Consider the following 16,267-nt stretch of genomic DNA (forward strand, 5'->3'; position numbering starts at 1 on the left):
AACATACCAATTCCATACAGACAGCACCTAGTCAGGAATGAATCTGGATCTCTGATGTTGTAAGACAGTAACTCTATCGCTGCGCCACTGTGCCACCCAAAAGTACAGCATTTCAAATCACTCAGCTATCTTCGAAAGTCCAGGGCTCACAACTGAACAATATTGTTAAAGTGACAGCAGCATATAGTACGTAATATTTTGTCCTTGCTTGTGATATTGTTTCTAATTCAGATTTACTTCAATTTCACTAGTTAGCCAATAAAGAAACCTGTTATTTTTACATTGGCTAAGAGAGCTTCATGTGTGACAGTTGCTCGGTGTGTAACCAGTTTTACTGCTGTCTTTTATCATATTTACTCCACACGGATTTCCAATTCATATTTTGTTGCCCTTTTATGCAGCCTATCTATCATTTCCATAAGCTCTTGGTATTAGGTTATTATCGTCACATGTATCGAGATACAATGAAAATATTGTTTTTCATGTAATCTGGGCAAACCATAGCAAATGCAAAGAGGTAAAGAGAGAATGACCGTAGTATGAATGGAGCCAATGATCAGTGCTATCAAAGGAGCGTGAAATATAGGAGTAAATAAGAGAGGAGGCTGGTTTACATGATGGATTGGGTTGCGCTCACAATTTTCTGCAATTTCTTGTGTTCTTCAGCAGAACAGTTGTCATACTGAGGTGTGATGTATTCGGATGTCTTTAACGGTGCATATTTACCAATTGGTAAGAGTCATTGGAGACATGCCAAATTTCTTTAGTCTTCTGAGGAAGTAGTGGCGCTGAATGTGGTGGACAATACAAATTGTTGGTGATGTTGCATCGAGGACCTTAAAGCTCTCAACATCATGCCTTCAGCACCATTTATACACCCTGCTTTCTGAAGTTGATGATAAACTCCTTTTCCTGTCATTGAGAGTGGTTGTTGCCTTGACACCATGCTACAAAGCACTTGTATCTCCTTCCTGAGCTCCGTCTTGTCATTGTTTGAGGTCCAGTCTCCTATGATGTCATCTAAACACCTGCAAATGGAGTTTGAGCAAAAATTGGCCGTATAGTTATGAGTATATAGGAAGCATCATAGGGGGCCGAGAACAGCCTGGCAGTGTACCAGTGTTGGGAATTTTCATGGAAGACTGTCCTTACCGATTGCTGTCTATGGGCAGGAAGTCAAGAATACAGTTGCAGAAAGTGGGTGCTGAGTCCAGGAGCTTGGAGACAAATTTGTTTGGAAATATGATATTGAAGGCAAAGTTTTAGCCAATAGGTAGGAGTCTAACATCAGTGTCCTTGTTATCCAGATGTTCCAGTAATAAGTTCAGGGCCACATCTGTCATGGAACTGTTGAGGCAGTAGGTGAATTTCAGTGAATCAAGGCTGTCTAGGAGGCTTGGGTTGATGTGCACCATGACCAGTCTCTTGAAGCGTTTCATGATGATGGAAGTTAAAGTCACCAGACTCTAGTTATTAAGAATGTTACTTTGATTTTCCTTGACATTGGTCTTCTTAAAGCAGGTGGGACCCTCAGATTGGAGAGGTTAAAGAATACTCCTGCCAGATGGTCCACAGTTTATGAGAGCATGCAAGGGTCTCCGTCTAGGCCAGTCATTTTACTCAGGAAAGCCAATCTGATATCTACGACGGTGACCGTGGATACAAATGCTGATATTCCACTGGCCTTCTTTCAAAATGTGCATAGAAGGCATTGAATTTCTGGGAGGGGTGCATTATTGCCAGTGATTATTCCCATTTTCATTCTGTAGCCCATTATGGCATGTATGTTTTGTCCCAATCGACAGATGTCTGCGTGGTCAGTCTAGGACTTTAGCTTGGTCTTGAGTTGTCTAATGACGTCCCTGATGGCCTCGGAAATCGAGGTATGATCTTCACAAAGCCATCAGGGATCACTTGATCATCTCCGACCTGGTGTTGATATCGGCCTTCACCAGGGCATGGATCTCATGGTTCATTCATGGTTTCTGGTTGGGGAATGCTCTGTTTGATGTCTTTGGCACGCAGCCCTCTACACACTTACTGATGAAATCTGTGATGGTATATTATGCTCATTTTGATTGTCTCCTGTGCCTTTGAATAAAGACCGGTCCAACAACTCAAAGCAGTCACGAAGGAGCTTGTCTGATTCCTCAGACCAACACTGTACAACTCTCTGTACGGGATCCTCACGATTCAGTTTCTGTTTGTAAGCAGGGCGTAGATCACAGCCCGATGGTCAGATTTTCCAAAATGCAGGTGGGGGGTGGAGCGGTAGACATCTTTGATGGTCGTGTAGTTGCGGTCATGGGTGTTTGGGCCTCTGGTGGGACAGAAGATGTGTTGATAGTATTTTGATTTAGCATTCTTCTAAAATTTCCGCTATTACTTCAACATTATTCACAAAATAAATATTTTAAATTCTTCTTCCTCCAACTGACACAATTCCAGTGACGCACTCAAGCAACTGGCAAAATGTGTTTCAGTGATAAAGATGTATGAATAAAAGAGACTTGCTGTAAAGCTAATGTTGTGAATCAGAAATCTATTACTAGTATTATTGTAAAGCTATTTTACGAGACTTACTATCGTAGCTGACAATATGCTTCTTCATTGTTAGCCAAACATAGTACATAGAACAGCAGAGGAACAGGCCTTTCGCCTCAATGTCCGCACCAAACATGATGCCAAGTTAAACCAATTACCTCTACCTATCATAGACACTAAATGCTGGAGTAAACCAATTGGTCAGGCGGCATCTCTGGAAAAATGGAAAAGTGATGTTTCTGGTTTCAGGAACACTTCTTCCAATATTTCTCCAGAGATGCTGGAGTAACCCGCTGAGTTAATCCAGCATTTTGTGTCTATCTTTGGTATCAACCAGCATCTTTTTATTACGTCTCTATCTATCAATTATTTTTTGACGGCTTTGAAATTATGATATTACATAAGAAAAGCAAAAGTGAAATGGACCCAGACTGATGTGAAGAGATTCAAAGAGATTCTCAACACAAAAGTAATTCTGGTTTTATAATCTGAGAAAGATTGGAATTGTCAAACAGAGGAAATGTCAATAAAAAACAGAAGAACACAAAAGAGTAGTCCAGTGGCTCGAAGGGCCGAATGTCTGCTCCATGACTCAACATAATGGCGAATCTTCTTCCTTAGCTCAATTTTTCTACACTATCCCTAAATATTTAGTGACAGAATTATTACTCGCAGAACATTAGAAAAGTGAGTTTCCAAACTACAAAATCTGCAAAATAAGAAAAATCTGGCAAATGCAGGAGAAAATTAAATGATAATCCCTAACCAAAGAAAGGGAATCTAAACCAATAGAGCTTCACATTATCAGTCTCATCAGTAATCAAGAGCCAATATTCGTTGCTTGTGCTCCTTTACAAAGTCCTGAAACAAGGTGGATTAAGATCAGAAAGAATCACCACAGAACAAATCTTCAACTTCATAATTTTAGAAAAATAGCTTGACCACCAAAAATTCACAAGTTTTATACCTAATATTAAACACAATAAACACCAAGACTCTAGTTTCATAAAGTGCTGAGAGATTGATCTATTACTGGTACTTAAAATATATGATGTACCCAGGCAAACGTGTATGATTCCAAACTCACCTGCAAACAATACCCTTTGCATAAGCATTGTCCACTAAAGGGCCTTAAGCCTAAAAGGGAGAGTGATGATTTGGCCGAAAGATTGAAAACTTGCAACACGCAGAATCTGGTTACTTACAATGATGTCATGCTGTCCAAATACAGGCATCTCCCAGAGCGACTGGTTGGTGAACTTGTTGAAGTAATATGGCCTATTTTCTCTCCTACTCCAACACTTCGACCATCCTGCCTGCACCAGCTCATCTGAAAACAATACAATCAACATTTAAATAAATCCAAAACCATAGAATTACTTATCCTGTCAATGACATGTGAAATTTACTTTTAGCCAGGCATTGGGGGGGAAAAAAGGTCCAGGCATCGTTGCTTTATTAGGCGAATTTAAGAATAACTGTATACAGCTTTATGATAGAAACATAGAAAATAGGTGCAGGAGTAGGCCATTCGGCCCTTCGAGCCTGCACCGCCATTCAATATGATCATGTCTGATCATCCAACTCAGTATCCTATACCTGCCTTCTCTCCATACCCCCTGATCCCTTTAGCCACAAGGGCCACATCTAACTCCCTCTTAAATATAGCCAATGAACTGGCCTCAACTACCTTCTGTGGCAGAGAATTCCAGAGATTCACCACTCTCTGTGTGAAAATTGTTTTCCTCATCTTGGTCCTAAAAGATTTCCCCCTTATCCTTAAACTGTGACCCCTTGTTCTGGGCTTCCCCAACATCGGGAACATTCTTCCTGCATCTAGCCTGTCCAACCACTTAAGAATTGTGTAAGTTTCTATAAGATCCCCCCTCAATCTTCTAAATTCTAGCGAGTACAAGCCGAGTCTATCCAGTCTTTCTTCATATGAAAGTCGACATCCCAGGAATCAGTCTGGTGAACCTTCTCTGTACTCCCTCTATGGCAAGAATGTCTTTCCTCAGATTAGGAGACCAAAACTGTACGCAACACTCCAGTTGTGGTCTCACCAAGACCGTGTACAACTGCAGTAGAACCTCCCTGCTCCTATGTCCTAGTTGCTGTGAAATTAAAGTCTCAATTCTCTGCAAGGAAAATGAAGTGCGGTATTTCTGACATGCATCCTCCAACCCATTCTTCCACCCAACCACCCTACCCCACTGGACATTGCATGTTAGCTGTCGGAGAACTAAATCAAAGCCAACTCTGGCAGTAACTGGTACAAAGCTCTGAAAGCTGACATCCATTCACAGGCAATGGAATGTCTTGTCCTTTTCATTCTTCCCAGTCCAGAGACACAAAACGAAACTGAGATCATCCAACTGGAGCCTTTAGTACAGGAGATCCTATATAGCAGAATAATGTTTAACACTAAAAGCTCACTTTGTGTTAATCACCAGTAAACAATTGCATACTCATGTAATGTCTGCAAACTGATAAACTGTAGAAAGTTCACTTCCATCTTATTCAGATTTTATTTCATAGGGAGAATTACATGAGGTTGGACACAATAAATACTTGTGTAAGGTTGAACCTGCTTTATAACAAAGATTGACAGGGCTCGAAATTAGCGTTTGCCCGGGTGCCACTGACCACTCAAAGTGCCGCCGGGCAACCTAAACGGCGAGTCATTTTGCCCGGCTTGGCAACTTGGTTTATACCGAAGATATACCGTGGGAAAGATGCTAAGTGTGGCGTGACGGGCCCCGCACAGCAGCAGCAGCGGCGGCTCCATCTCCTCCTCCTCCCGCACCCCGCCAGATAACGCTATAGGATCTTTGCTGTTAGCGGCCGCTGCTGCCACTCCGCCAACGGCGCTTTCAAAACAAACCCTTGGAGGGAGGTGTCGGTCAGAGGCGGAAGTAGGGGGAGGGTGGTTAAGGATACAGCGCGGTGATTGGAGGAGGGAGACATGCCAAAACACTCTTGGCAGACCTGCACCGCAGCCAGGACCGATCCCGGTCTCCGGCTCTGCAATCGCTGCCGAACCGCCACTGGACCATCCCCGTCCCCACCTGAGAGCCCCCCCCCCCCCCCCCCCCCCCCCGGGGGTTGCCAGAGACGTCAGGTGTCAGACGGGAGCGGTGCCCCAGGCTCACAGCCAGCGCAGAGAAGCAGCGCTGCTCAACTCTGCCTGTCCCTGTCTGGATTGAGACAAGGCTGTAGGCGAGACAGGCAGAGTTGAGCTGCATTTAGTGCTGGATTGAGCTGAAATTACCGTTCACAGGGCCTTCAGAAGCCTCGCGTGTGTGTGTGCGCATGCGCGAGCAGCCGGCAAGCTATTCTGTCCCCCAGCCCCCTCCATATTTTGATAGCGATTTGAGCGATGATGCCGATGTTGTCCGAGGAGCGCTGACCTTCCTTCCCACCTCCTCTGCCCATTCCTCTCTCTCTTGTACACCCCCCTCCACTCCCCTTATCCTGAGACCCCTCCTCTCCATCCCGCACTGATCCCCATTCCTGCCTCTATTCAGTTCTCACTGACATCCCCTGTGCTCCCCTCCTCATCCCCTCCCCCCCCCCCCCCCCCATCTATTCATCCTGCACTGATCTCCCTATCCCTCGCATTGATTCTCCTGCCACTCCCCATCAATCCTACACTGTCCAATTATCGCACGCGTCATGCAAGCCATCTTAAATGACCACCTAAACTGTCATTTGGCAACCTAAAAAGTTGGCAACAGGTAAAAAAAGTTAAGCGAGGGCCCTGGTTGATTTGGGAGTATAGGCCAACATATAAAAGCATTTAAAAAAAAATCAAACATACAGAAACTGTTTCAATAGACAATAGGTGCAGGAGTAGGCCATTCGGCCCTACGTGCCAACACTGCCATTCAATATGATAATGGATGATCATCCACATTCCTGCCTTCTCACCATATCCCCTGACTCGGCTATCTTTAAGAGCTCTATCTAACTCTCTCTTGAAAGCATCCAGAGAATTGGCCTCCACTGCCTTCTGAAGCAGAGAATTCCAGATTCACAATTCTCTGGGTGAAAAAGTTTTTCCTCATCTCCGTTCTAAATGGCCTACCCCCAATTCTTAAACTGTGACCCCTGGTTCTGGATTCCCCCAACATCAGGAACATGTTTCCTGCCTCTAGTGTGTCCAATCCATTAATAGTCTTATGTGTTTCAATAAGATCTGCTCTCATCCTTCTAAATTCCAAGGTATACAAGCCCAGCCGCTCCATTCTATCGACATATGACTGTCCCGCCATCCCGGGAATTAACCTCGTGAACCTACGCTGCACTCCCAAAATAACAAGAATGTCCTGAACACAATACTCCAGGTTTGGTCTCACTAGGGCACTGTACAACTGCAGAAGGACCTCTATACTCAACTCCTCTTGTTATAAAGGCCAACATGCCATTAGCTTTCTTTACTGCCTGCTGTTCCTACATGCTTACTTTCAGTCAGTGATGAACAAGGACCCCCAGATCTCGTTGTACTTCCCCTTTTCCCAACTTGACACCATTTAGATAATAATCTTCCTTTCTGTTTTTGCCACCAAAGTGGATCACCTCACATTTATCCACATTAAACTGCAACTGCCATGCATCGCCCACTTACCCAACCTGTCTAAGCCACCCTGCATCCTCATAGCATCTTCCTCACACTTCACACTGCCACCCAGCTTTGTGTCATCTGCAAATTTGCTAATGTTACTTTTAATCCATTCATCTAAATCATTAATGCAAATTGTAAATAGCTGTGGTCCCAGCACCGAGCCTTGTGGCACCCCACTCGTCATTGCCTGCCATTCTGAAAGGGACCCATTAATCCATACTCTTTGTTTCCTGTCTGCCAACCAATTTTCTATTCATGTCGGTATCCTACCGACAATACCATGTGCTCCAATTTTTCCCCACTAATCTCCTATGTGGGACCTTGTCAAATGCTTTCTGAAAGTCCAGGTACACTACCTCCACTGGCTCGCCCTTGTCCATTTTCCTAGTTACATCCTCAAAAAATTCCAGTAGATTAGTCAAGTCAACCCCTTCGTAAATCCATGCTGACTCGGACCGATCCTGTTACTGCTATCCAAATGTGCCGCTATTTCATCTTATTGACTCCAGCACCTTCCCCACCACCGATGTCAGGCTAACTGATCTATAATTCCGTTTTCTCTCACCCGCCTTTCTTAAAAAGTGGGATAACATTAGCTACCCTCCAATCCACAGGAACTGATCCTGAATCTATAGAACATTGGATAATGATCACCAATGCGTCCACGATTTCTAGAGCCATTTCCTGGGATGCAGACCATCAGGCCCTGGGGATTTATCAACCTTAATAATAATAATAATAATAATAATCATAATACATTTCATTTATGGGCGCCTTTCAAAAGTCTCAAGGACACCTTACAGAATTTAACAAGAGTAAAAAACATATAATCGGAGTAAAATAAATAATAAAGACATCACCAATACACAAATTAAAGACAGAATTCGATCCAAAGACAAAAAATCAAAAACACAATGTGAAGAGAGAGCAGCGGCAGCTAAACAGCACCAGCGTACACTCTCCCTTCCGACAGCCATCTTGGACACAAACTAAAATAATCACTTACACACAAAAAAACATCCCCCCACAATGGATACCACTGTGGGGGAAGGCACAATGTCCAGTCCCCATCCCCATCCCCAGTTCTCCCAAAGTCAGGCCTATTGAGGCCTCCGCTGTTGCCTCTACGGAGGCCCGCTGTTCCTGGCCGTTCTGGCCGGGTGCTGTTGCCCCGGCATCGGGAGAGTCCTCTCAGCGGCTGGGTCACCTGGAACGGCCGCTTCCTTACCGGAGACCGCGGCTTCTGAAGTCAAGGCCGCGCCGGTTTGGAGCTCACAGGCTCCCGATGTTGAAGTCGGCGCCGCCCGCTCCACTCCGCAGACCCGCAGCCCGGAGGTGTTGAACTCGGCGGTCACAGCTCACCAGAGCTCCAGCGCGTCGATCCAGCGCGGCGACCCAGGCAAGGCATCGCCTGCTCCGCTCCGCGATAGCGCTTCAGCGCTGTGCCGGCACCGAAGCCGAGGTGCTGGGCGGTCCTCGCCAGGAAACGCCGCTCCATGCCCGCTGGTAGGTCACGAGGACGGGTCAACGGGGCAGCCCGGAGAAAAAGCTGCCTCAGCGACCAGGTAGGGACCTAGAAATATAGTTACCCCCTTCCCCCCACAATAAAAAGTCTATTTCTCCCACAAACAAAATACAGGACTCACTAGAACTACAAAAAAAAGTGAATTAAACGGACGGCTGCTGGTTAGCAGCCGTTCCCCAAGATGGCTCCTCCCCCTTCAGTCCCATCAGTCTACCCAACACCAATTCCTGCCTAATGTGAATTTCCCTCAGTTCCTCTGTCACCCAAATTCCTCTGGCCACTAGTACATCTGGGAGATTGTTTGTGTCGTCCTTAATGAAGACAGATCCAAAGTACCTGTTCAACTGTCTGCCATTTCCTTATTCCCCATAATAAATTTACCTGTTTAAGTCTTCAACGGTCCAACTATGGTCTTAACTCATTTTTTCCTCTTCACATACCTAAAGAAGCTTTATATTCTTGGCTAGCTTAACTTCGTACCTCATCTTTTCTCCCTGTATTGCCTTTTTAGTTATCTTCTATTGCTCTTTAAAAGTTTCCCAATCCTCTGGCTTCCCACTCATCTTTGCTATGTTATACTTCTTCTCTTTTATTTTTACACTGTTCTTGACTTCACTTGTCAGCCAGGGTCGCCTCTTACTCCCCTTAGAATCTTTCTTCCTCTTTGGAATGAACTGATCCTGCACCTTCTGTATTGTTCCCAGAAATACCTGCCATTGTTGTTCCACTGTCATCCCTGCTAGGGTCTCTTTCCAGTCAACTTTGGCCAGCTCCTCCCTCATGCCTCCATAGTACCTTTGCTCAACTGTAATACTGACACTTCCGATTTTCCCCTCTCCAATTGTAGATTAAAACTTATCTTATTATGGTCACTACCTCCTAATGGCTCCTTTACCTTGAGCTCCCTTATCAAATCCCGTTCATTACACAACATCCAGAATTGCCTTCTCCCTGGAAGGCTCCAGTACAAGCTGCTCTAAGAATCCATCTCGGAGGCACTCCAATACAAGCAGAAAAACATAAAACACACCACAAATATTCCTACCATCTCACGGCAGTTATATATGGATTCCTTCAATTTATCACAAGCTTTTCTTACACTTACATTCAGCATTTTCCCACCTAATCCAGAACATTAAACACCTTCAAACATCTCAGTCCTATCAATAACCCTCAAGGACTGTCAAAGACAGTAACTCAGATCAACATAGCACTTTTCACATGTGCTAGGTATTTCAAATCATCTCATAGAATTCCTGAACATCAGAATATCAGTGGAAATGGCAAACATGACTGTGTATTTGTGAAGGAAAGAACTGCAGATACAGGTTTAAATCGAAGGTAGACACAAAATGCTCGAGTAACTCAGCGGGACAGGCAGCATCTCTGGAGAGAAGGAATGGGTGATGTTTCGGGTCGAGACCCTTCTTCAGACCTGGTAATATGGGTTAATGCACAAATGTTGAGCCAATATACCATTATTTCCCTACTTTGCAAATATGTTCACGGAAATGTATAACCACCTGCATCTACTGAGAGCGAGATTAATATCCCCCTCCCCAAAAGTTCAAACATAAAATGACTAAAATACTGGCAGTCATCTGCAATAAAATACCAGCTAAACGAGGCAAAATTTCTCTCAACAGTGCGAATTGTTCATATCTCAATGGTCTTTTAAGTCCTTCACACAAACTCTCACAATCGGGGAAACTAGTTATGTTGCTTGTGACCCACTTTGAAAGCAAAATAACTGAACACTTATGAGGAAAAAATCATATAACCCTCTGTCCTTGCACCTTAATTATCCGAATAGTTGGAAAGCAGTGTCAGGATCGGTCCAAGTCAGCATGGATCTATGAAGGGGAAATCATGCTTGATTAATCTTCTGGAATTTTTTGAGGATGTAACAAGTAGAATGGATAAGGGGGAGCCAGTGGATGTGGTGTATCTGGACTTTCAAAAAGCCTTTGACAAGGTCCTACACAAGAGATTAATGTGCAAAATTTGAGCACATGGTATTGGGGGTATGGTAATGACACAGATAGAGAACTGGTTGGCAGACAGGAAGCAAAGATTAGGAATTTATGGGTCCTTTTCAGAATGGGATTAGTGGTCCTACTAGTAGGCAGTGACTAGTGAGGTGCCGGGACGCCAGTTATTTACAATATATTAATGATTTAGATGAGGGAATTGAATGTGACATCTCCAAGTTAGTGGATGACACAAAGCTGGGTGGCAGTGTGAGCTGCGATGAGGATGCTATGAGGCTGCAGGGTGACTTGGATAGGGTGAGTGGGCAGATGCATGGCAGATGCAGTATAATGTGGATAAATGTGAGGTTATCCACTTCGGTGACAACAACAAGGCAGATTAATATCTGAATTGTGTCAGATTAGGAAAAGGGGAGGTGCAACAAGATCTGGGAGTGCTTGTACATCAGTCACTGAAAGTAAGCATGCAGGTACAGCAGGCAGTGAAGAAAGCCAATGGCATAATGGCCTTCATCGGAATATATTATTATATATTATATATATTATTATTACACCTCTACTGTTTCCACCAAATATTCCTACAATAAAAGCCAACATACCATCTGCCTTAGATAAAAACAGAAAATACTGGAAACATGCAGCTGATCAGACAGCATCTACAGAAAGAGAAACCGAGTTAATGTTACAAGTTTGAGACGCTTAACCAGAATTTGCCTTATTGGTCCCTCTAACTGCGTTAACTTTCATGATTCATCTACATGGGCAACCAGGTTGTTTTAAACACCAACATCTCTTTAGGGTGGCATGGTGGTGTAGCAGTGGAGCTACTGCCTTACAGCAACAGAGACCCGGGTTCGATCCTGACTACAGGTGCTTGTCAGTACGGAGTTTGTACATTCTTCCCGCGACCTATGTGGGTTTTCTCTGAGATCTTTGGTTTCTTCCCACACTCCAAAGATGTACAGGTTTGTAGGTTAATTGGCTTGTAAAATTGTCCCTAGTGTACATAGTGTGCAGGTATCGCTGGTCGGTGGGCCAGAGCCTGTTTCCATGCTGTATTTCTAAACTAAACTCTCACTATGGCAGCCCCAGTGTATATTGGGAAAGTTAAAATACCTTATTATGACAACCCCCTATTCTTGCAGCTGTCAACATTCTCCCAGCATATTGTTCCTCTAATTTCCGCTTTGTAGTTCTACAGCACAATCCCATCAAGATGATTAATCCCGTTTTATTCCTCAAGTCCACCCATATAGCCTCACTGAAAGATCCTTCAGTAATGTCATCTTGGACAACTGACATGATGGTTTCCTTAAGAATCCAGACACAGCTCCAACGCCATTTTTAAATTCGCTAGTGAAATTACTGCTGTTGGATGAATAAAGCTAATGATGAGTCAGCGTACAGGAAGAAGATTGATCATCTGATTGATTGGTGCCGGAACAACTATCTTTTTCTAAATTTTACAAGACCAAGGAGCTGATGTTTTTCAATTTTAGGAAAGAGAAACCAAGGGAACATGCACCTGTCTTCTTTCATGTGAGATGTTGAAGAGAGGCAACAACTTCACCCTCCTGGATTTTTACATCTGATGATCCTGAGCCCAGCACATTGATGAAGTCATGTGGCACAGAAACAGGCCCGTCAGCCCACACTCAACCATGCCTTCCAAATCTGAGGAAGGACATTATTGCCATAGAGGGAGTGCAGAGAAGGTTCACCAGACTGATTCCTGGGATGTCAGGACTGTCTTATGAAGAAAGACTGGATAGACTTGGTTTATACTCTCTAGAATTTAGGAGATTGAGAGGGGATCTTATAGAAACTTATAAAATTCTTAAGGGGTTGGACAGGCTAGATGCAGGAAGATTGCTCCCGATGTTGGGGAAGTCCAGGACAAGGGGTCACAGCTTAAGGATAAGGGGGAAATCCTTTAAAACCGAGATGAGAAGAACTTTTTTCACACAGAGAGTGGTGAATCTCTGGAACTCTCAGCCACAGAGGGTAGTCGAGGCCAGTTCATTGGCTATATTTAAGAGGGAGTTAGATGTGGCCCTTGTGGCTAAGGGGATCAGAGGGTATGGAGAGAAGGCAGGTACGGGATACTGAGTTGGATGATCAGCCATGATCATATTGAATGGCGGTGCAGGCTCGAAGGGCCGAATGGCCAACTCCTGCACCTAATTTCTATGCCGACCAAGATGCCCTATCGAAACTAGTCCCAATTGCCTGTGTTTGGCCCTTATCCCACTAAAGCTTTCCTATTCATATACATGTCCCATCACAAAGAAAGCCTTTAGTTTAATTTATTGTCACATGTACCGAGGTACAGTGAAAAGCTTTCCCACGTTTCTACTTCCTCAGACGTTCGAGAAGATTTGACATGTTACCGCATACTCTACCCAACTCCTACAAGTGCACAGTGGAGAGCATTCTAACAAGCTGCATCAAGCCCTGATTCGGATATTCAAATGCTCAAGATCAAAAGAGGCCACAGAAAGTGGTGGACATTGTCCAGTCCATCAAGGATACTGAACTCCCCAGCATTGACGGAATCTCCAGAAAGCCCTGCCCCGAGACAGTTAATATCAATAAAGATTCACACCACTTCTCTTCTCGCTGCTACCATCGGAATGATTATACAGAAACCTGAAAATTGTTCTACTTTGCACTACTTTTTTGGTTGTTCCACATACTTTGGGTTTTGCACTATCATGGTCCATTTTTAATTAGATTAATTGATCATTTATTATACATGTAATTTTGTGATTGCATCTAATGGGTCTGTTAACTCGCAAATAAAAATTTGCAGTGCCTATGACGAATAAACACGTCCGACTTTGACCCAAAATTGAACTTTTTATTCTTCCCTAACCAATTTTCAATACATTTCAATTTCCCCCCCAATACCTTGCTTTCTGATGATCTTTTGTGCAGCAGCTTACCCGAAGGCCATTTGAACATCCAAATACACTACATCAATTGCCCTCATTTATTTTGCTAAATACATTCAAAAAGTCCCACCAGATCTGTCAAACATGATTTCTCCTTCATAATATCCATACTTGACTGGGCAGTCAATTATTATTGTCCAACTCATCCATTATCACTACCTTAAAACTAGATTCCAGCACTTCTCCTCTTCCAACGAATAGGTCTACAATTCCGTTTTCTCTTATCCTTTCTCAGACAGTTACATTTTCTACTGTCCAAGCTGTGGAAACCATTCTAAATTCTATGGAATTTTGAATGATGTCAACAATGGGATCCACCCTATCCTTTGCACCATTTTAAAAACCATAATATGCAGGTCAGCAAGTCCTGGAGATTAATCACTTTTCAATCCCATTAATTTCTTTAAAAGTTTGTAACTGTCATCTCTTTGAGCTCCTCATTTACTCTATACCCATAGCCCATCATCATTTCCAGGTTTTCTGCAGCTTCTTCAAACAGAAAATATTAGTTAACGTTTCTGCCATTTCAGTATACACAGATCCATTTGCAATGTCCAAGATACCCTTCAGGTGAACAAAGGAAAAAAATTAGATCTTAAAAACACCAGTAAACAGAGAATTAATCAGAGGCTCAGCTGTCACCTGGCAAATCCTGCACCAAAGGTTTTACAGACTTTGGTGATGAGGGTTGTCCTTGTTCAGAAGTACTCGCTGGACGGATCATTGTCGTGGGATCCCCTGCTTGCAGGCTGCTGTGATTTTCACTTGCCATTTTGTTTGCATTTGCCCTGCAAACTAAGAGGAAAAATCAACAATTACCCCCATGACACACACATACCCACACAGTCAAGCAACACATTATATTTAAGCCTGAATTTGCCTTCTCCCAACTATAACACTTCCAGTTAAATTCCCTCAAAAATGTACTAAGAAAACATAACTATAATAAGATGCAAAAATTGAGTAATTAATACTTAAAGCGATGATAAAACATTCTATATCATGAGTCTGAAAACTGATTATGCATAAAAGTTATAAATACACTCAGGAGTCGGCAGCATTCAATATGACGTCACCTTTTCAAGATTATCCATGACTAGTAGAAATTTGTTAGAGGTAAAGCAAATCATTGTTCAACATTTAAGGGCACCTGCTTTTAAATACTCACTGAAAATAAACTATCACCTGATTCCAAATGTGTCAAAATTCCTTATTGCTCTCTGTGATACTTGGTATATTTGTGCTTTAAATGCAATAAAGACTGCACGTGGCAGAATTTAAAGACCAAATCGCACTACTGTAGTGATTGACTCCGAGTTTCCATTCCGTCCTCGAAGTCTCATATAGTATACGAATAGACGCTTCAGCCCACCGTGTCAGTACTAATTATTACCTTAATTTCACTCTTTCTCATGCAAACCACATTAACAAACTTCCCAATCCCTACCATCTGCTTCTCCTACCAACCACCTGCAATCGGGATAATTAAGCTCCCAAACAGCAAATCTGGCTAGAAACCAGAGCACACAAGGAAAACCCATGCGGTCACAGAACAAATGTGCAAACTCAAGAGACAGCACTCAAGGTCACAATTGATTTTGCGTCGCTGAAACTGTAAGGCAGCAGCACTAACTACGATGTTACCTTGAGAAACGTTTCCAGAGAATAATAGGATAGGAGGGATAGAACATTTCAGGGTTTAAAGTTGTGAAACTAGTATTTTATTGGAAAAATTGTGACACCAAAGATCGTAATTTCCCAGGATCATGATGTGCTGGGATAACAACTGATCTACCTCATCGGTAATTCTGGTAAGTCTAACACTGCGTTTGAACTCTTTTTTTAATCCTTGCAGTTATCTTAGAAAATACAAAATTGTACTGCGTTTTGAATTTCTACTATTTCAGTAGATCAAGTGTATATAAAATGTACTTTCAAATGTAATGCAATTTCCTGCAAATAGATACGATTATTAATTCTAGGCCAAGTGATTTCAGAGAACCAGATTCAATTTTGACCATGGGTGCTGTCTCTGGAGTTTGCATTCTCTCTGTGACTGCACAGTTTTCCTCGAGTGTCCTGGTTTCCAGTCAGATTTGTTGGTTGGTAGATTAATTCCCATGTTAAATCTTGCTTCTGTATAGATTCAGAAAATTTCCATCATGTTTGAAAGCAAAAGATACACTGGAAAATAATGGTTAGAATTGAAAGTAAGGCAACAGTAACATAAAGTTACACAATTGGCAAAGTTGGCTCCAGTCTGTCCAATTTAGTAGTATTTGAATAATATAGTTTCATTTGGTTGGAGTAAATGATGTTGGGCAGAACCAGAGGTGGTTCCTTAACTGCGGTTAAACTAGCAATTTTGGTCATTTCTTATGGGTTTTTCCAAATTGGTGCTTTATCAAAGATGCAGTGTAAAACATATACCTTCATGCCACACATGAATAATGATATAAACGACCTAAAAATAAACGAATTATTTCCTCGGCAGCTAGGCCAGAACTTTCAAACCTTTGCTGCAGAGCTCTTTAGCCCCCTCTCCAAAAAATACTTCAGCCCTATAGAGGTGCTTTAAATCCAGCATTCAACAATCAGGATAATTACAAATATTTCTACTTAACATGGA

The 16,267-nt window shown here is 42.9% G+C and overlaps 1 protein-coding gene across 10 annotated transcripts in view; it reads right to left on the reverse strand.

Moving 5' to 3' along the window:
- pcif1 (phosphorylated CTD interacting factor 1) overlaps positions 1 to 16,267 on the reverse strand; it is a 106,106-nt gene that overhangs the window by 83,044 nt on the left and 6,795 nt on the right. For all 10 annotated transcript variants that reach the window (XR_004415479.1, XR_004415480.1, XM_033041964.1 and 7 more), the window contains 2 exons: positions 14,281 to 14,433; positions 3,750 to 3,874 (listed from right to left, as the gene is read on the reverse strand). Coding sequence is in view for 8 of the 10 variants with exons in the window: in XM_033041960.1 (XP_032897851.1) it covers positions 3,750 to 3,874; positions 14,281 to 14,433 (278 nt within the window). In the remaining 2 variants the exon portion in view is untranslated. The remainder of the gene's footprint in view (positions 1 to 3,749; positions 3,875 to 14,280; positions 14,434 to 16,267) is intronic.

Source organism: Amblyraja radiata, chromosome 23 (genome assembly GCF_010909765.2).
Source record: "Amblyraja radiata isolate CabotCenter1 chromosome 23, sAmbRad1.1.pri, whole genome shotgun sequence".
Taxonomy (NCBI): Eukaryota; Metazoa; Chordata; class Chondrichthyes; order Rajiformes; family Rajidae; genus Amblyraja; species Amblyraja radiata.